The 22596-nt window shown below is 38.1% G+C and overlaps 1 protein-coding gene across 5 annotated transcripts in view; it reads left to right on the forward strand.

The window, feature by feature from the left end:
• Syt14 (synaptotagmin 14) overlaps positions 1-22596 on the forward strand; it is a 160187-nt gene that overhangs the window by 103336 nt on the left and 34255 nt on the right. For all 5 annotated transcript variants that reach the window (XM_036202927.1, XM_036202928.1, XM_036202930.1 and 2 more), the window contains 2 exons: positions 13813-14084; positions 18378-18827. In XM_036202927.1, the coding sequence (XP_036058820.1) occupies positions 13813-14084; positions 18378-18827 (722 nt within the window). The remainder of the gene's footprint in view (positions 1-13812; positions 14085-18377; positions 18828-22596) is intronic.

A 22596-nucleotide genomic window follows, 5' to 3' on the forward strand; every position in this document is an offset into this window, starting at 1 on the left:
ATTTCCTACTCTTATTTGATGCCTGTTCAGATTAAAAAATAATTTACTAGTGCTGATTTAGTTAATTTAAAAGATGTATATAGTATATTATTTTAAAGCATGAGTAGTGAGAGAATTAAAAATTCATGGTGGCTGGATGACTTAGTACCACGTCAGTTTCCTTGTGTCTGATGAGACACAGAAAGCAGTTGGGGAGAATGCTTGTCACTGGTATCCATGGTAACTTCCAATCTACTCTGGAATTCAGAGGCTGGAATAAGCCACAGTAATAGGTCTCATTAAAAGGGCAAAGGACATAAAAGGTTCAAGCATATATTTTTAATTAGTTGCCAAAGCCAGCTAGAACTAGAGAATGTACAATGAAATAATACTTAACACTGTTAGAAATAGGCTTTTGAACTCTCAAGATGGAGAGGAGAGGAGTAGGGAACACTCACAGAGGAGTAGTTTCTTAATCACACTTTGGACATAAGGGTGCCACTGACATAAGGGAGGCCTAGCCTCTTAATCTTGAAAATATAGAGTTTGCTTGCCATTTCTGATGTCTCCACAGTACCATTGTTTATTCACCTTTAGCCTTTCCTGGAAGGGATTGATTGTGGAGGAAATGCACCATCATAAGGTCCAGCAGTGGTTGCATGTGGTTTTGCTTTAAATGAGACAGTCGCCCAAATTATTAACTGTTGAGGTATATTATATTTTCAATCAATTTTGGAGCATATTAAATTTGAATGAGTTAAAACAATTTAGGAAAATAAACAGGAATGATTATTTTCTGTTAGAAAATTATGGTGAATAAAAGATTAATAACTTTTAAGACAAAATTCTTCAAAGCTTTTCTTTTGAGTTGCAATCTATAAAGAATCATCTTGTGTTTCATCACAATTCAACACATTATTTCTTCCTGTTGCTATAGAAACTAATTCTGGTGCAGCTGTGATTGCTAATCAAAATTCTAACATTATCCAACCTTTTCTCCCCTAGTGCTTCATTTTATTTTTATTTACAAAATAATAAATTTCAATGCTGAGTTCAGTGGTCAAAATATTAATGCAAAGATCTTCTAAAATTTGGTCCCTTTTATTTGAAAATACAGAAATATTCTTGTTGTATAGTTTTTCTTTGAGTAACAAGGAAACAAAGCATTTGCTGAATTTCAAAGATCTATAATTGCTATATTACATCAACATTGTGAGGCACTTAGCTGCTTCATAACCCTAAATTGCTATTTCAACATCTATTTTTGAGATGTCTGGTTATTTGGTGTTATAAAAATGAAGAAATAAAAGGTCCTCAGAATGTCTGAAGTTTTTTCATATAAAATGTAAATGGAACTTCATTGTTTTAATCCTCTCAGTATTGAGATTACATCCTTAGTTAATGTAGTGAGCAGAAGCTAATTTGTTGTTCTCATTCTTGTCTTTATTAAAGTGTACCCTTCAACAGGCCACACTGTTGATTTCATCCCATGTAAATCGAAGTGTATTTCACAGGGCAGAGCAATTATGTTTTTTGTCTAAGAACATTGTTTTTCATTTTATGTAATAACAAGCATAAAGTCTTATAACTAATTTATTTATAGCAAAAACATTCTGTCTTTGAACATACATTCACCCAAACACAGCTCAGTCAGGCTTAAGCTGATTCTATATTTAGTCTTTGGTATGTTTTATAATATCAGTTACAGTGTGAACTTGCATATTCTGTTATTTACTAAATTTTATTTTCTGATTTAGATCAAGTAAAATTGAACTTTATTATAGCAAAATATTGATTGACTTTATTGGGAACTCCGATATGAAAAAATAGTTTTATTTCAGTAAAAAAAAACACATGATAAAAGAAGTACATATAATTTAATAATAATATTATATTAATTCTTTTACCTTTCATTTATCTGTATGCCTCAAATGTACTGGGTATTCATTCCTTAAGCCTGAGAATAATAATATAATAATGATGATGATAATAATTACTATTACTAGTCCCATTATTATTATTATTATATAGAAATCTTTGTGATTTGCTATTTTATACTTAACCTTTAATGATAATCCTGAGTCATGATGAATATTGATTATGAAGTAGAGCCGTAGTAAAAGTTGCAATTTAAGATGCTCTGATAGATCCAGTGCGATGGCTCAGCAGATAAAAGTGCTGTCCAAGCAAGCCTGGCAACCCTAGTTCAATCCCCAGAACCCAGGGTTGAAGGAGAGAACTGACTCTCAAAAGTTATCCTCTGACCTTTACATGAGTGCCATGGCATGCACACATGCACAAGCACACACACACACACGCACACACAATAATAAATTTTAAAAAAACAGGTAGTGTGAGTGCATGGTTGACAACTTTTTATCAGCTTTTACCTTGTTTGGGTCCTATCTTACATTGTTGTTAATGTTGAACAAAATGTATGTCACAGTTTTAAAGATTTGAACTAGGTTGCTCATGGATGACTGTGGTCCAAGTTCTAGAAGATCTATCAGAAGAAATCACCCTCTAGGAAACAATCCATTTCTAACTCTCCTTGGTGCCTTCTTTATATAGACTTATGGTACCAAAGTTTGTTTTTCATGTTTATATGGGATTTGAATCTGTATGTAAGTAGTACCCACATGATGGATTTATTTTTCAATACTGTATAATGTCATGTTTTATATAATTTCCATTCAGTTGCCCCCCCCCCACCTTGGTTGAACAATTTTTCAGCTTTGTGATAGTAAGATTCTGTCTTACATTATATTGCCTGAAACTAGCACGTTTCATAATTTATCTGTTGAGACTCTATTGTGAGACTATTGCATTGTTTTCATTCTTCAGACCCTAATACAAATAGACATATATATTCTAAGAGATTTTTGAGGTGCAGTCTTCATGTCATGAGATTCACTCATTTACCTTAATATTCTTAGAGAATGGTACAATCTTCAGGACATTCTTAATGACCACTAGTAGTCATTCAAACAAAAGTACAATTCTAGCAAAAGCCATGTTTGGTGTCAGATCCACTACCCAGACCTGATAACCAGCAGTCTGCTTTCTGTCTTTGTATGAGTTCCCATTCCTCACCTTACATGTAGATGGAATAACACAGCAAGCAGCTTCTTGTGACACCTTCTGTCACTTAGCATAATGTACCAGCTCTTGCCTTCATTTTTCTGTTTTGCTGAGTGGGATTCTGTTGTGTAGATGCCCTGCCTTCTGTTGATTAGCTCATCATTTGGTAGACACTTCAGTTCCTTCTACTGTTTGGTCATGTTGAATAAGCTGCTGGAATATCTGTATATAGAACCTTATTCAGGTGTATATTTCCATATGTCATGAAAATGAAAGTGCTGGGTCATGTGTCTTTAAAATATTGACAAGTTGTGCCACTGTGCATTCTTATCAGTATGAGAGATTCTAGTTTATACACACCCTATCAACACTCTTGTATTTGTTATTATGGACAACCATGAGTGTGAATGGTGCCTTTCCAAAATTTGGAAAAATTGCTTTTAAAAATAATTACATAGTGTGCTAAGTACTAGGGAACTAGGTGCAAAATGTTGACACAAAGGAAGGAATTGTTAATAGACTAGAGAGGTTTTATGTTAGGGCTGGGGCAGTAGAAACAAAAGTATAATTCTAGTAAATACCATATATGGTGTCAGTGAGGTATTGAAAGTACACATCTATTTCAGAGAGCAATAAACTCTCTGAAAAGGATGGTATGGCAGTTCAGATGCATGTGATCATGGAATCAGTACCTGAGGCAGGAGGACTCCTTGGATATCAGCCTACCTGGGTTACATAGTAGGCTACAGTATGCGATTTTCATAAAGATTTCTTTCTACACTGGGCAGTGATGGCGCACACCTTTAATCCCAGCATTCAGGAGACAGAGGCAAGTGAATCTCTTGAGTTTGAGGCCAGCTTGGTCTGCAGAGTAAGTTCCAGGACATGCTCCACAGCTACACAGAGAAACCCTGTCTCAAACAAACAAACAAATTCTTCTTCCTAATCAGTAAGGAGAAGTCATCAACTTGTCTCTAAGATGTGCAGGATTCGAACAGATGCATCACCAGAGAAGACTTGTGAATGGACAGTCAGCACAGAGAAGATGCTCAAGCCATTAGTCACCCAGGGAAGTGTATAGTCAAGCACTGGGTTCCATTAAACAAGCTGGAAGGAGCAAAACTGAGCATATTGCCAGTGCCAGTATTAAAGAAGAAAGGAAATGGGTGGCCCTTTCACATGTGGCTGGTTTGAAGACAATAGTACAGCCACTTGGGAAATTTTTAAGTAGATGAACTGTGGTCTTCCTACAGTGGAATACTACTCAATTAAAATTTATAAACTGGACAAATGTAACAATGTAGTTGAATTACAGAAGCAGCGTTTATGAAAAGGAAAGAAGTCAGATACAGTTATTCAGAGTGGTTCTGATTCTGTGATATTCTAGAAACGGTGTAGAAATAGTGAAAAAAAAGCAGAAATTGGTCTGGGGATGGATTTGTTGGAGACAAAGGAATGAACAGGAGCAGTCAGGGACATGGGCTTATTCTTTTATCTCCAATGAGGTGGTTACCCAACTGAAGGCATTTATCAAAACTCACTGAAGGAAGTGGATTTTATTTCCCATAGGTTCTCAGGAAAACATATTGTCTTGGTGAAGATTTCTGTCACTCTGATTAAATATCATGACCAAAAGCAACTTGGGAAGGAAAGGGTTCATTTCAGCTCATAACTTTCAGGCCATACTCCTTCACCGAGGAAAGTCAGAGCAAGAACTCAAGGCAGAAACCTGGAAGCAGAATTTGAAACAGTGGCCATGAAGAAATGCTTCTTTCTGTCTTGCTCTCCATGACTCAGCCTGATTTCTTATACCATCCAGAACACCTGCCCAGGTGTAGCACCACCCACAGTGAGCTGGACCTTTCCACATCCAATCATCAATCAAGAAAATGCCCTACAGACTTGCCTATGGGCCAATTTTATGGAGGCATTTTTTCCAGTTGAGGTTCACTCTCTCTGATGACTCTAGCTTGTATCATTAACAAAAAACAAAACAACAACAACAACAACAAACTAGTCAGCATGCACATTTTAGACCCTAACTTATTGACATGCTTAGCTAGCAGTTACTGGAAGAAACTCTGAAGCCTGCAGGACTTATTGGCTCTTATTCTCTCTACATGTATAACACTCGCTCCTTAGTGAGCCTTGAGTGCTGCTTCATGTACATTCTGTGGTAGGGCATAGACTTTTGGTCATCCTCATAGATTGCTAAGGTCCGCTTAAGTGTCCTGCCCATTAGCTCCAGCCCTTCTCTGGCCCAGAGCCCTGTCTCCTGAGCACAGCAATACTGTTGCCCTCCGGATTTCATGTATTAGGATGCCCAAAACAAAGCTTTGGCTTATTCCCAGCTTGCTGCATGCTGTTTCTTGACTTAAAATAGTTGCGTTAGCCAGGCGGCAGTGGTGCACATGCCTTTAATCCCAGCACTCAGGAGGCAGAGCCAGGCAGATCTCTGTGAGTTCAAGGCCAGCCTGGTCTACAGATTGAGATCTAAGACAGGCACCAAAACTACACAGAGAAACCATGTCTCAAAAAAAAAAAAAAAAAAAAGTTGCTTTATACATTTTATCCAGTTTTTTATATTACATGCATGGGCGTTTTTGCCTGCATGTGTGCCTGTGCACTCACATGCCTGATGCCTGCAGAGGCCAGGAGAGAACATTGAATCATCTGGAAATGGAGTTAGAGACAGTTGTGAGCAACCATGTGAATGCTGAGACTCAAGGCTGGGTTCTCAGCTTTTTAACCACTGATCCATCTCCACAGTCCCCATTTAATCCAGTTTTGTGGTTGTATATAGCTGGAAGGTAAATCCAGTACCACTTTCTTCTTCTTGAACAAAACCAGAAATCCCTTGATGTTATTAATCATTTATTATATGTTCTTCCAGGATGAATTTGAGTTTTGAACATAAAGCTAAAATGATAAACAGATATATATTAGTGTATTGATAAAAATGGAATGAAATTCACAGATGTGATTTTCCAGCAGTCCTCCCTTAAATTTAAGGAAGAATTGTCAGTTTCATTCTAGTTGAATAAAATAGAGAAATGATTGCCACCATTGATACTGAGTTGTCTTTGTATTATTTGAAGACATTAAAATGTAGTTTTTAGTTTTACCCTAGATGTGTATGTATGTGTGCATGTTTATATGAGGGCAGGTGCATGTATGTGTTCCTGTGGACCCCTCAGGTGCAATCTACTTTGTTTTTTGAGACAAGGTTTCTCACTGGTTTGGTCTTGTCAGTTTGGCTGACCAACAAGGAACTCCAAGGTCTCCAGTTTCCATCTCTTCAACACTGGGATTATAAGCATGTATCATAATGCCAGACCTTTCTCATTGTGAATTTTAACAGTCAAACTCAGATCCTCATTGCTTGCACAGAAAACACTCTACTGACTGAGATGTCTCTTCAACCCATCCCTAGATTTTTTAGCTCAAAGATTTCTTTTAGCTTGATTTTGGGAAGGTTTCTGAGTGATTACAATGACCTCAATAAGATGAGACATCTTCCAGGCATATACTTAAGGATGTGTTTCTTAAAATGTCATAGAATGTAATAAATATATGGCCTTAGCCAAATATATTAACCTGCACTTAGTCACAGGATAACTTCTTCAAAATGCTTTTTATGGAACACAGTGAACAATCATTCTTATAAATACTATAATCATGATGCTGTAGCATATAGGGAGTTTGAATTAGATCCTGAGGGGTACATGATAATGATCCCTAGGAAATGCTCATGGCTGAGGAATAGCATGACCAGGTTATATATTGGAGTGGGAGAAGGGTCATGTTGAACTCAGATGTTAAAATCCTTAGATATTTCTATTTCTGAAATCAATAGAAAACTCAACAATAAAACATTTATTATAAATCAAAGCAGAGAAATAGAGGTGTTACAAAATTTAGAAACTTTCTATTTGTCTTGCTGTGTAAGGGTCAGTTTTAGAAGTGTTCCTATTTGGTGCACACTTCTGATGTGACTTGTTGAGTTTGTAATGTTTTCAGGAGATGGTCCAGTCTTAACCTTACCCTGTCCTAGTCCTTATGCTCAGTCAGATCCTTGGCAGATACTCAGGAAATGAAAACCATTCTTACTCTGATCAAAGTTGAAAATCACATGGATGGTTACAAATTCTACAACTAAGATTTAAATTTAAATTCCTCTGTTATCTTTGAGGATCACCTCTGAAAAGGGCTGTAATACCAGAGCATTCTACTTTCATTGATGTTGACATCATGTATAGATAGATAGATAGATAGATAGATAGATAGATAGATAGATAGATAGATAGATATATCTCATTACCTTTATTGATTTCTTACCTTCAGTTGGCTAGTCACAGTTATTCCTGCTGAGACTGTGAGTGCAAAAGTGTCACTCCAGCACCCACCTGTATCTGCTCTTAGTGAACAAGATCAGCTGACACTCCCATCTCATATGTGAGTGAGCACATGTTGTCTGCCTTGTACTAGACACATTAGGTCACTTTGCTGCCTGGTTGGCCTGTCTGATTCTAATTCTACAACCTGTGTTCTTCCTCAGTAAAAGAAGCATTTTCTATTGTACTTGCTGAGGGCAAGGACTATTTGTCTTGTTTCAAAGAAGTGAGGCAGCGAATTGAATCTTTTTTCCACTCAAAGAGATGTCTTGTTGAGTAAGGATAAATTAGCTGCTGCTGCTGCTGCTGCTACTACTACTTCCTCATCATCATCTTCCTCCTCCTCCTCCTCCTCCTCTTCCTCCTTCTCCTCTTCCTCCCTTCTCCCTTCTTCTCCTTTCTTTTTCTTTTCCAAGACATATTCTCACCATATATCCCTGGCTGGCCTGTAACTCACTATGTAGACCAGGCTGGCCTCAATTTCGTGGAAATCCACCTGCCTCTGACTCCAGAGTCCTGAGATTAAAGGTGTATGCCACCATGTCTGGTTATTAGCTTTTTTATGTATAGAGGATGGTCTGAGGGATTATAACAGACCATCAAGAAAATAAGCTAAACAAAGAATTAGAGTTTTAAGATGTAGTACAAAAATAATCCAAAATATATTCTAGTAAAATTTATTGAAAAAAGTAAAAAGATCATTTAAACCCATAGTTTTTACTGCAGTTTTGCCATCAGGGTTCTCTAGTGATACTTGCTGTACTGTGGCGTACTGGTTGTCTAGGTTGCAAAGGTCAAATATAGACTTATTCCACTCTTCCCTCAGCCATCTGGACAGATTTTCCTGCTTTGGACACAATTCAAAGCCAACAGCTTTTTAGTTTCTTTTATGACCATGCCAGAGTTGTATGTTCAAATATATATCACTCCACTTTCAAAATGGATGGTGACTGGATGCTTGGTTGTCCTCTGAAGAAACAGACAAGCTTGTGGAGGACCAGCCCCTACACTTATTTACGCCAGGGACTCTTGAGGAATGAGGGATAAGAGACTTAGTTAGAAATAGAGGGGAGAGAAACCAAGAAAAAAACACAGAATAGATTCCTTATTCAAAAGGGCCCAGAACTGTATTCCAAAGATCTATTTATAATAATGCCAAGAAGTGGGGCAAAAGACCTCTCCCTTATAGCTGGAGAGTTTCTCTCCAGCTCCTGCTAAGCCCTTGCAGTCCTGTAGCCCACTTATAAAATAAACACAGAGATGCTTATATTCTTTAAACTGATTGGCTTAATGGCTCAGGCTTCTAGCTATCTAGTTCTTACATCTTAAATTAACCCATTTCTATAAATCTACACCTTGCCACGTGGCTTGTGGCTTACCAGTATCTTACATGTTGGTATTCATGGCAGCGGCTGGCAGCATCTCCCTGCCTCAGCCTTCCACTTCCCAGAATTCTCCTCTCTCCTTGTCCTGCCTATACTTCCTGCCTGGCTACTGGCCAATCAGCATTTTATTTATACAAAGCGATATCCATAGTGCCACCTTGCTAATTACAGTCAAGTGTAGACCCTTACAAACAACTGGTACCCAGGCCCGTGGTCCAATCAACCTCTTATACAGTCCTACTGGGTACAGCCACTAGAAAAGCTAGTGGGCTACAACACAAGCTACAGTGAATCTTCTAAGACTGTGGGAGAAATACTCCATTGCATCACTTTGATCTTGTGAACTTAACTGGTAAGCCCATTGTTTCTTAAGATTTGGTGCTGAAGCCAAACTGGTGGAAACCCATGAACTGTGAACCAATAGCTGTGGAGCCCCCATGGAACTGAACTAGGCCCTCTGGATATGCGAGACAGTTGTTTAGCTTGAACTGTTTAGGGGCTCCCAGACAGGGGGATCGGGATCCATTCCTGGTGCATGAGTGGGCTTTGGGGAGCCTAGTACCTAAGGTGTGACACCTTATACAGCCTTGGTGCAGGGGGAGGGGCTTGGACCTGCCTCAACAGAATGTATCAGGCTCTGCTAACTCCCCATGAGAGATCTTGCCTTGAAGGAGGTGGGAATTGGGGAAGGCTTGTGGGGGGAGGCTATGGGGGAAAAAGGGAGGAGGAGGGATCTTGTGGCTGGTATATAAAATGAATAGAAAATTTCTTAATAATAAAAAAAAAAAAAATTTGGTGCTGAATTCTGCCAAGCACAGGCATTTAAGGCACTCCATTGGTGGCTCTTCTGCTTCTTATCTAATGCTTTGTTGTCTGTATGATGAGTGTTCATGCATTCAGAATCGCTGTGCAGTGGACGGTGCATGAAGTAAGAATATTCTAACTGAAGTGGGACAGTAGAGGTGTTGCTGGTCTTGCCAAGTGGAACAACCTGTTAATTTTTGTTATCTCTGTGTTGTTGTGAAAGAAAAGCACTTGCTAACTAGTGCAGCACATCAAATGCCAGGACTGTCTTAATTTTCTCAAGAAGGAGCTTCCATCTGGAGTGGCAACTGTAGTTGAAATCATCTTCTAATTAAGTTTATGATAATCTGCCATGGCTCTTCTTTCCTTTTTTATTTTATTTATTTATTTATTGCCATTTTCAAATCTATTAGTTTTTGCAGTGGCAAAACTAGTGAAAGCATTTACTAAACATGTAATTCTCAAGTCTCTGTTTTCTTTTGGGATGCCTTGCTGAAGAAATGAAGCTTTGCTTATTTGTAACTAGCCCCTCCTAAATCAGTTTAGCCTCTGCTGAGAGATTTGAAGCTTGGAGTCCACCAGTTGTTGAAAGAACACATTCTAATTATAAACTCAATGATTGGAAAAATAACACCAATGCAATTTCTTTGTTTTAGACAATTGATGTTTTCTGGTACTATTAAATATGGGATTGCTTTAAATTTTTACTTTCCAATTGTCCTTTGCATGTTTGTAGAAATCCAAATGCTTTCTCATTTACTGATCTCTTATTCTGAGACCTTGTTAAATTTACTTAGTAAAATAAATCCTCTCTTCCCCTGTCTTTTGTTTTGTTTTTTGTTTTATGTCATGATAGTTACCTGAAAGTACTGACAGTTTTATTTCTTTCTATTTTCTACCTGCCTTATTGCATTGGTTAGGAAGGACCTTCAGTGCATTGTTGAATAGAAGTAGTGATAACAAGTACCTTTGTGTCATTCCTGAGCTAGGAAGTAAAAGCCAAGATCTGGGTACTGAGTTCACTGACACTCTCAAACCTCAAGAGAAAACCTTAAAATGTTTATTGCATGGCTGTGCATGTAAGCATGTACACACACATACATCTATACTGTGTTAACTGAGTACATATCTTATTAGGCTTTCTAGTGCTGTGATAAAATACCATGTCCAGGCATGGAGAGATGATGGTTCAACACTTAAGAACACTGGCTGCTCTTCCAAAAGTCTTGAGTTCAATTTCCAGCAACCACATGGTGGCTAACAACCATCCATAATGAAATCTGGTGCCTTCTTCTGGCTTGCAGGCATACATGCAGGCAGAACACTGTATACATAATAAATAAATAAATCTTTTTTAAAAAAATACCATGTCCAAAAGCAGCTTGGGGAGGAAAGGGTTATTCCATCTTACAACTGGGTAATGTAGTCCATTATCCAGAGAAGTCAGGGCAGGAACTCAAGCCAGGCAGGAACCTGGACATGAACTGATGCAGAGGCCATGAAGGAGTTCTACTACCTGGCTTGCTCAGCCTGCTTTCTTATAGCACCCAGGACCACCAGCACATGTGTAGCTGGAAAGTTTCTCTTCAGGTCCCACCAAGCCCCAGTAGTTCTGCAGCCCACTTATAAAATAATTACTCAGAAGCTTAAATTAATTAAAACTGCTTGGCCATTAGCTTAGGCTAACTACTGACTAGCTCTTACACTTAAACTCGGCCTGTTTCTGTTAATTTATATGCTGCCACATGTTCCATGGTTTTACCTGTGTCCCATTACATGTTGCTCCTTTGGCAGCTCCCTGGCGGCTCTCCTGACTCAGCCTTCCTGTTCCCAGAATTCTCCTCTCTGCTTATCCCACCTCTATTTCCAGCCTGGTTACTGGCCAATCAGTGTTTTATTATCAACCAATCAGAGCAACACATTCACAGCATACAGAACATCCCACAGCACCTGCAGGACTGAGAAAACTTCTAGCTACAAGCATTTTTAATTAATATAAGCCTCTGTGTGTTTATTTGGGTCTGAGCAGGACTGTGGGGCAGGACCAGGAAAACCTCAGCTACACACATGTTTACTATGAACTGGGCCCTCCCACATCAATACTTAATAAAGAAAATACACAACAGGCTTGCCCACAGACCAGTCTAATTGGGATATTTTTCTCAATTGAAGCGTCCTTCTCTCAAATGACTCTAGCTTATGTCAAGTTAACATAAAACTAGCCAGCACAGTATCTATGCATTTTCTCTTTAATTCTTATCCAACTCATAAGAGTTATCTCTAGTCTTTTTCCTTTCCATATTGTAACTCCTTTATCTTACAGTACGAGATGTGACTACATTAACCTGGGCTGTACTCAGGCTTTCTCCTCTGGCTTCATGCATCTGTTTGTTTTACTTCCCCCTTAGAGGTGGACCCCAACATGGATTTCAGTGGATGCTAGCTTCCTTCTGCACTTCAGCACCACGGTCAGGGCTCTTTCTCAGCTAAGCTGCCTTGTGTGCACCACTCTCCTGGGCACTCTCCCCATAGTACTCTAGCCTCTGGTCATCTATCAGTGCAGTACACACTTTGTCCTGCTCATGTGATTGCCTGTAGAAATGGAAATTCTAGACTCTTTCATTCCTGACATTAATAGCTTACATTACCAGTTTTTCTAACTAGTCTGTTCTAACAATTTATCAATTTCATTTGTTTTTAATGAATCGTATTTTCATTTGCTAAAGCTTTCTGATCTATACATGTTTTTAAGTTTATTTTTGTTTTTTATTATTTTATCCCATCTATTTTTCAGTTTTTATTTTATTTTCTTGAAGTTCCCACACATTCTAGAATATGCACTTAAACCTGGGGAATTCTTGATCCACTACGTACCAGTGGGTATATAGTTACTATCTAATTTAACTCATTGGCAGATGAAGTACAATGAAGAGGAGAGAGGAAAGTTATTTAATGAATTAAACTATGTCAGTTGAGGTTGCATTTGCAGCTATATGCAGAAAATGAAGCTATCGTGTTTCCTTTGGTGTTTTAATTTGTCTTCCTTGATCATCAAAGTTGGGAATAATATTTCTGATATTCAGACTCTCTTGATGTTTTATTATTATTATTATTATTGTTGTTGTTGTTGTTGTTTGGTTTGGGGGTTTTTGCTGCCATTGTTTGTTTATTTTTGGTGTTTGCTTTGCTTCTCCATCCTCAGATTTCATTCTCATGCTTGTCACTTCTCAGACCCAAGCTGGCTACTGAACCTCAAGCAGAAAGAAGAAAGGAGGAGATGCTAATTGAGTATCCCTGCTTTTATCAGGAAAACCGAAGCGTTTCTGGCACCCTGGCTGAAACCTTCCACTTGAACCTGTTGGCAGGGGTAGCTGGGTCACTGCTGGGAGGTCAAGGCTCCCCTGTGTGGACTGTGCCATGCACTTGTCTTAGTTTCTTGGCTGCCACATGGCTGTTATTAATACATCCTCTCTAGCTTAACTTCAACTGCATTGTTTTGATGACTTTTTAAAGTTTGTACTAGACTCATAGGAAAGACACTATTTAAAATTAAGGTCTTTGATCAGCTTTGTAAATTCAAAATTAAGGCATTAATTTTTTTTATTTGAATGACGGATTTGATATTTTTTAAATGAGTGCTTTAATTTTTATGATTTTTTTTTTTCGAGACAGGGTTTCTCTGTGTAGTTTTGCACCTTTCCTGGAACTCACTTTGTAGCCCAGGCTGGCCTCGAACTCACAGAGATCCACCTGGCTCTGCCTCCCAAGTGCTGGGATTAAAGGCGTGCGCCACCACAGCCCAGCTTGCATTCTTATGTTTTATCCACCATGCTTTCATGCCCTTTTGAGAGGTTACAAGGGAATTGTATACATGGCACTGGGAATATTTGGGGAGAGAGGATCCAGTAAACAAAGTTTGGATCAGATGTGTTTGTATGGTTCATAACAATCAATGGCTTTTTTTTTTTTTTTTTTCATGATCTTACTGGGTCAGAGGAGAGTGGGGAGCTGGTGATTTTATTTCTGTGCCTGAACTGAGGAAAGAGGAAACTCATTTAGGAATTTTAACAGTTATGCTGTTGAGCTTTTATTTTACTTTTTAAAGTTATTTGCAGTTACTTTGGACTGATGCTGATTGGAAACAGTGACCACACTCTTCTCCTTGTCAGGAAACTGCATTCAGAGAATGAGAAGGACACCTCCATTGGATGAGCTGCAGCCACCACCTTACCAAGACGACAGTGGTTCTCCTCACCTCTCATGCACACCCTCTGAAATAGGGGATGGGAAGTGTGAGATTTCCCACTGCAGCAACAGCCCACGGTGTTCTTTCAACAAGTGCCCCAGTGAAGGAAGCACAGGACACGAGGCAGAGAGTTTTCACAATAAAGGATATGAAGATGATGTCCCTAGTGACAGCACCGCAGTCCTCAGCCCTGAAGTAAGCAGAAGCAGCCTGCGGTTGCCAGTAAGAGTTTTCTGTAGGTTACTTTCCTCTTGATGACATTGGTCTATGGTGTCTCAGCCCCTGTATCTTTTCATATGGAAACAAACTCACTGAGGCTGATGCATCCTATATCCCACACCCTTCCCACAACAAAGAGATGGAAGCTAAGGATGGTTGTTTCTTAAATACTTTATATAGAACCTTCTGCAATGATTTGCCTTTTTGCTCATGTTTCATGCTTTTTATTATCATTTTATTTTGGATTTTTTATTATCTAATTTTTTGTTATTTTTGTTATTTTATTTGTTAAGATTTTATTCAGTGTTTCACAAGCCTTTCACATCTTACTGTATTTTCATTTCACAGAGTATGAAAGGAACAAATGCTGGTTAGCTTTACTGGTGAAATTTCACAATTTCCTAAATTTAGTGTGGCTAGCTGCTTTTGTTTGTTACTTTTCTGATGTGAAAATGGCAGCAAAATAGTTGTAGTTTCAAAGCCTTTTTGTAATATAAGAATTTGTCTCATTCATTCTTAGGATGTAGACTAAGGTAACCCAAGCCTCACATGCAGCAACTATCTGTAGGATTTGCTTTCTTTACAAGTTTTACATTGCAAGCTTCTACAGCTTCCCCCTCCCTCCTCCCACCAATGCTATCACTCTGACATGGTCTGTGCAGATAGCTTTGTATCTGCTGTCTAAATAATGAAGGTAGTTTTCTGATACACAGTGTGATTAAGCTGTGGACAGAATTTCTCAGTTTGAGGTTTTCTCCTATAATTTAAAAAACACTATAACTACTTTTCTAGTAGTTTTAGTATCGTTGTATAGTATCTGACCTAGAAGAAAATGTTGAATTGATACTTTAAACCTAATGTGTCATGATGCCACCAGTTTTCTTGTGTGCTCTCACCTTGGCACATTTGAGAACTTGTGTGTTTGAAAATCATATAGGTAGCCACTGACTTAACAATGACTGTGGATTATAACAGTGACCACAATAGTATCTGTCACCTAGTCATCTTATTCATTGTTCACAGTTACTTCTTCAGGAAGTTTTTTAAAAAAGCTAGTTTCAGAGAGAAGCAGGTAGCTCTGTTCCAACCTAGGTCCCTGTGAGTGCAGAAAAGGAGTTAGTAACAGCCACATTACTCTGTACATTCTTGTTGAACTGAGTTGTTGTTTAAGGATTTCTTTGTTGTAGTAGTGCCATCTGGACATACTACAAGACAAACTGTCCCAGAAGCCTTAATCACCAAAGTAAAATGTTCATAAGACAACCAGATGCCTAAGTGTGTGTGTGTGTGTGTGTGTGTGTGTGTGTGTGTGTGTGTGTGTGTGTTTATCTACTTCAGATACAAAACAGAAGTTAAGCAAATTAAGATAAGGTAGATTAACACAACATGGCATAGGATGTCAGAACAGATAGGTGGCAAACCCACACTGATTTGTATGGACCTGTGCATCTTTCTCACAGTCTACTTATCAGCAGTTCTGTTTATCACCTGATAGCCAAGACCAGCATTGAGATTTGAAAAGTGGTACCCACAGCTGGCAGTAAACTCTTGTTTGTGGGAGAGATAAAGGGAAAATATACCTGTCCTCCACTGGAACTTGCCAATCAGAGAAACTTGCTACCAGAGAAACAATTAGGAATTTCCCCTGTATTTCCTAAGTAGAACCTGTAGATGATACGGGGCAGAGCATGGGCTTTCCATCTCTGTGAGCCTAGTACTCATTTACTCCATCACATAGTCTTTGTAGTCCATGGATCTTTGGCATATCTTATAGGTTGCTACCTTAGGACTCATGCCTGTATCTCTCAAGCTGCTTGCTTATCTGTAGGTAACCACAGCTGTGTGTATTTCAGAAGCTATGTACATGCTGTGTTAACACTATGCAGTTTTTTCCCCCTCTTGTGTCTTTAATAGCACCCTCAAATGCATTCATATAGTACATCAAGTATACGTTACATGAATGTTTTTAGTTGTGGAATTTTTGATAGCCTAGGCTACTATAAAATTTGTATTTTTCCAAGTTTGTTTCATATCCCTGTAATATCTATCATGCATCAGAGGATTCATATAACAGGTCATCAGCTAGCTCTATTGAAGGGTTCCTGCAACTAATAGAGCCCCAACACCCCAAAAGGGAAGGATTGTTTTCTTAGTGCCTCTTTGAAAAATGTGAATAGTAGCTGTATCCACCTGTGTTTCTAAGAATTCTTAGACTGTGTCAGAAAAAAATCCAGAAATAGCTGTTTAGGACAATATACAGTTTTTATTTTTCTAAAAACCCTTGTTACCATGATACTATTTTTAAAACATTAACTTGAAATACAAAAGATACATTGGTAATCTATAATTAACAATTATGAAATGGATTTATATTTCTAGCACCCATTTAAAGCTATATATGGCCACGTGTGCCTGCAACCACATTGCTGAGGACAGAGAAAGGAAGCTTGCTGAGGTTTGCTGGCCAGCAAGCCTAATCAAAAAGTGACAAGCTCTGGGCTTGGTGGAGGACCCTGTCTCAAAGGGATAAAGTAGAACAGGGATAATGGTAGAACAGGCCTCTATTTAACATTCTCCTCTGGCCTCTGTATTTGTGTGTACTGGAGGTCATCCCAGCATGCACGTGCATACACCAGATACATGTAACCTAAGACAAACATGTTTAGCATACAAAAAATTTATATAGCATACACCAAACACATACAGCAGTCATCAAACACATACAACATATACCAAACACATACAGGATTTAGCTCAGTGGTAGAGTGCTTGCCTAGCAAGCGCAAGGCCCTGGGTTCAATCCTCAGCTTAAAAAAAGAAGAAGAAGAGCCTTCTACCCCAAGCTAACAGGGGGCTTAGAACATAGTGCTAAGTGCCTGAAAAACTCAGAAGCTTCTTTCTCTTTCACTCAATCAGAGAAGCAAGGCTTTGCATAATGGCCTCATTCAGGGCCAGCTTCTTATGTGAATTTACCATTCCCTAAAGCCCTGTTCTTGTTCTTTTGGTTCAAACTGATTCCACAGAGTACCTGAGTGGCTGCTTGTGGAGAGAGAATGGAAAGCAAGCACTTCCATTTCAAGGTTGAGATAGATGTTCATAGGAGGTCTGTGTGCTTCCATCTGCCCACACTGTACCATAAGCACATCCAAGAGAGCTTCTGGGATGCAGCGTGCTTCTGGGAAGGGTGTCCTTTGAGCTAATAGGAGAAGGAAGACCAAGGTCAGCATTGTTCAGTGCCACAATAGTTCTGAATCCAAAGTCACTTATATCTTATTCAATACTTGAAGGGTCAAAGTGTGTGGCTCAAAAGTCAGAAACCTGGTTTAGGCATTGTCAGTAACTGGATAAGATCCTCAGACATCTCAGGTAGTTCGACTAGCAGGAATTTGAGACAGTTGCTGTTAAAATAGTCTCAGTTTCTGACCAGGTCATAAGTAACATGTGTAGTTTTAGCCTTTCTTCAATTTTTGAAATGTGTATTTAGCCATGTTATTGGCAATTAATGTGGAAAAAAGTATAGTTGTTTTGAATTCTGGTTGACAATTGAGATAAACATGGTCTATGGTATGGAGAGTGACTATTTGGATGCACAATGTCTTAAGCCCTTTGCATTTCTATTCAGGATTCCCATTTCTTTTCTTTTTTTTTAAAGATTTATTTATTTATTATGTATTCATTGTTCTGTCTGCACGTATCCCTGCAGGCCAAAAGAAGGCACCAGATCTCATTACAGATGGTTGTGAGCCACCATATGGTTGCTGGGAATTGAACTCAGGACCTTTGGAAGAGTAAGCAGTGCTCTTAACCTCTGAGCCGTCTCTCCAGCCCAAATTTTCCTGTTTCTACTGACTTAAGTTTTACTGTATATATTCTATTTTAGATGGAATCATTTTAGACATCCTTGAAAACAGAGCCACATTTTTCTGTAGCATTGAACTTCACTCTTCTCTAAAGACTCCTCCATCAGGAACAAAGACATTAATATGTACATTAAACTCTAGTTTGTACAAATATACATCCAATTTCCTCAAAACTGTGATAGTGACTATTCCACTCAAAAGATGTCTTCATTGTAAAGTCTTTTACCACTTAAATTATGCTGCCCAGTAAGGTAACTTTGGCCTGTAGTTGACTGATACTTATGCTTTCTCCATGACAGCAAATGAAAATTGTTTTTATATCATACTCTAAAAGAAATGGGCATTTATTTACATGCTAGTTTAAGTCATAGGGTTAAAAACTAAAAACATTTAAATTTCCTTTTCTTAGGACATGTCAGCTCAAGGATCCTCCTCACAGCTTCCTAAACCTTTTGATCCAGAGCCAGAAGCTAAATATGGCACACTGGATGTGACTTTTGACTATGACTCACAAAGACAGAAGCTTCTGGTAACAGTGACAGCTGTCACGGACATTCCAACATATAACAGGACAGGTGGCAACTCATGGCAGGTACATCTGGTTCTTCTACCTATAAAGAAACAGAGAGCCAAAACCAGCATCCAGAGAGGACCATGCCCTGTCTTCACAGAAACATTCAAATTTAACCACGTTGAATCGGAGATGATCGGAAACTATGCAGTTAGGTTTCGACTGTATGGTGTCCATCGTATGAAGAAAGAAAAGATTGTGGGGGAAAAGATTTTTTATTTAACTAAATTGAATCTTCAAGGGAAAATGTCATTACCGGTGATACTGGAACCTTCTTACAATCCTTCTGTGAGTATCTCATCAAATGACCTGGATATAGTTTCTGTTTATGGCATGTAGCACATGCCACAGGAGAAGTCTATAACCAACCCCATTGCTTCCATACTGTGTCATTTGCATAGCACCCAGACACATCTAGCTGAGCCCTTCTGTTTTGTGTCAATTTACTCTATGTGCTTCATTTTCTCCTTCTATGCTCTCATGCAGGTCTTTGCATTCATTCCTGTTGACTGCATTAAATGGTTGATTGTGCATTGTCCAGACTCACTACAGAAGTTACCCTTTTCCTTCCAGGTTAAACTAGATGGCACAGGAGGAGCTGCCTAGCCCATCTTAAAAAGAGTATATACTGCTGCCTAAGACAGAATTATTTTTCTAGAACTACCACAACTTATTTTAAAAGTAAAAAAAAAAAGTCCTTGTTACACTTTTCATCCTTTTTGAGAAAAGACTGAAGTATTTTTCAGTGAAAAATTATGACCTCAAGCTTTTTAATTTTTTGCAGCTTATATTCATACACTATATATATCTCTCTATATATTTTTAACAAAATTCCCTCAAGGCATTGCAGATTACAGGAGAGTAATGATTGCGTTGTTTATTTAAACCAGAGAGATGCATTATGTCACATAGTTATTTCAGTATGAGAAAATCTGTGACTTGGGTAAGTGTAAATTATAACTTATATTTATTCCTTTCTGTGTTATATTGGAAAAGAAACATTTTATAATGTAAATATGCAGACTTTAGAATATATTTAAATTTTAAATTAGAGGTCTGATGTTTCACGGTTGTTTCTAAGCTTTGACCATGTGAGCCAGAAGCCTGGGCTCTGGCCCGTTGCATCATACATACCAGGTAATATCTGAACCTGCCAGCTTCCATTCACCATGCAGCCAAGCTACTTCAACCAGATCCTTGCAAGATCTTTATAAGGCAAAGATTATGGTAGGTTTAATATTTCAGTTTTATTGACAGAATTAGCACATCATTTAAAATTTTAGAATAAGCAATTTGGGGGAAATGCCTTTTAAAACATTATTTGTTCTTGAGAATTCCATACATTTATACAATAAAGTATGATCATATTTCCCCAATTTCCTTCCTTGTCTCCCTCAACATATCCTCATCCCAACTGCATGTCTTCTTTTGAATAACCCACTAATTCCAGTTAGTGCTGCTCATATGTGCATATGGATGCGGGGCCATCAATGGAGCACAGGACTCCTACCAGTGGCCTGCATATTTAATAATTTCATTTTTCAATTTTCATTTACACAGTTGAGTTGTATTTCACTGTGTAAATGCCTTTTTAAATCAGAGTGCTTTATAAGAAGAAACAAAGGAGGACCATGCAGACAATATTTTAGGGGTATACATTTTTATAAACATGAAATATTCTGCTATTACTAATCCAGTTTTTAAAATTTTTTACTATGTAGTATGGATAAGTAGTAGTTTTCTATGGAGAACAGGCTCTTATATAATAATAACTGAGTTAAATTAGAATAAAAAGACTGGCACCAAAAACTATGTATTCATATTGCTTTGGTGACTTCATCTGTTCCCAGTTCTATATGAATTGTATTCTTTGCCATAAACAATAGTACAGTTTTATCTCTGCTCAAACTACATGTCTCCTTCATTGCATGTATTTACTCTGTAGTCATGGATTCTATAATATTTTTGGCCAGGCAATACAGTAAGTTCCTAAGGGCTACTTACAAGAAAGTGGTAGGTAAGTAGCTTCTAAAACATACAATGTACATCTATAGAAAGGTGTCTGTCTTCTGCTCTTAGAAATTCCCCCTAGGTACCAGTGTGCCTGTCACATTTAGTAGCTGCATCTCATTTCTCTTTAGCCTTGCTTTGCCCTTCCCACCCTTTCAAAATCTTAGAACTGGGCACATTTCAGGTTTTAGGCCAACTTATAACACTATTATACTGAATGTAAAAATATAGTATCAATAGAACTCAGGTATTTTCTGTATGTGCCATAGTACTAGTGTTCTCTTTCCTTACTTTTAATATAAGCTAAATGGAGAATTCTTGTTATTGTAATTTACTTGAGAGAGCTCTTTGACTCTGTAAGACATGTTTATGAGGTACATTTATGGGGAAAAAAGATTACTTCCATATTTAGTCATTCATTCTGGTAGCTTTTTAGTGATTGTTTATTGTTATTATTATAAGAATTTTAACCTTTCACCAAGGAAGTTTTAATCCAGCACCCGAAATTACAAATTACTTTTAAAATGTGCTTAAAGTTTACAGTTTATTTCATAGATTAACATAATGCAAACATAGTATTTAGTTTCATAAATAGTTTTTCAGAACTTGAGTCAGGACACACAAAAATGACTTTTTAATAACTCTGTGATAGTTTTTGCTACTGGAAAGATTAAAACAGCATTGAAATGTGGCTATAAGCTTGAGTTTGCCTCCTTGACCAGTGCACATAGAAAATATGTTGAAAGTTGAAAGATGTGACTTCCTTTTCAACCAGCTAAATAAGCTTTCTAAAGTATTTTGAACATCAAGTTTCTGATGACTAAAATGAAAGGATTTAGACCAGTGACCTTTAGGCTGTGTTTGTCTCTGATATTCTGATTCTACTAACATTATGAAAGAAGTTAGATAAGAACAGAAATGGGATAAACTTTATTACATTTGTTTATTTAATGGTGTGTATTTTCAAGTGAGTGGGTAGGTGAGGTGGATGCATATGTGCCACAATGCTTGTGTGGTAGTCAAGAGGACGGTTTCCAGGACTTGATTCTCTCCTTGAGAATCACCATTAACCTTGGTGGCAAGTGCCCTTATCCATTGAGTGAGAAATGGGATCAATTTTAAGTGTTTACACTATCATTTTTTGCAGTGGACATGTACAGTTTTCTAGCTTTTCCATACCTTTTCAACTTTCTGAAGCCTGAGGGGGTCCACCGCCTTTAGACACTCTGTAATACTCACTATCCCAGGCTTATTTGTGTTTAGAGCAAGGCATTGAGGTCTAGATTTACATTTGATGTTTGTTTTGTAATACAATATGAGCCAGAAGAGTACAAAGTGAATCTCATTTTTAAAGGTTAGAAGTAAAGAAAAAAATTTAGTAGATGTTCACTTTGTCGTCTTCATGCTATAGACTCCATTAGACTTGTAATAATCTGGGGAAATGCCTGTTGCCTATTCTAGGTAAAGAATAATCATGTTCATAAGAATATTGTAGATAATAAATTAGTCTTTACATTTCCTGTTTGTTTCAAGAAGATTTAAATTTCTATCACTTGGCATGCACATGTTCCTGCAAGTCCTCCCATGTCTTTATTCCATTCTTGGGTCTATTGAAGGAAAATGCACATTCACGGGTGTTAGTTGTGCAGTGTTCCTCCGGTGGAAAGGCTAGTCACCCTTGCCTCCTTGTTAGCAGTCAGGGTGGGCATGCTTGTAGTAGGAATCTTAAAAGTTCTTATTAATAAAAACAAACCTGGGACAGGTATTGGAGTGAATGCTGGAAGATCAGACACACAGAACAAGCCACAGCTACCTCACTTTGCAGTTCCTCAACTGATCCTGTTTCCTCAGATTGGAAGCTTCTGAATCCTTATCCAAATGACTCTCAGCTGAACTGCTGCTCAAAAGCCTGAATGCTTAACCAGCCAAATGCTTCTAGTTTCTGGTCTTCATGCCTTATATATCTTTCTGTTTTTGCCATCACTCCCTGGGATTAAAGGCTCACTTCTTGGGATTAAAGGTGTGTGTCACCATGCCTGGCTGTTTC

Source organism: Onychomys torridus, chromosome 11 (genome assembly GCF_903995425.1).
Source record: "Onychomys torridus chromosome 11, mOncTor1.1, whole genome shotgun sequence".
Lineage (NCBI taxonomy): Eukaryota > Metazoa > Chordata > Mammalia > Rodentia > Cricetidae > Onychomys > Onychomys torridus.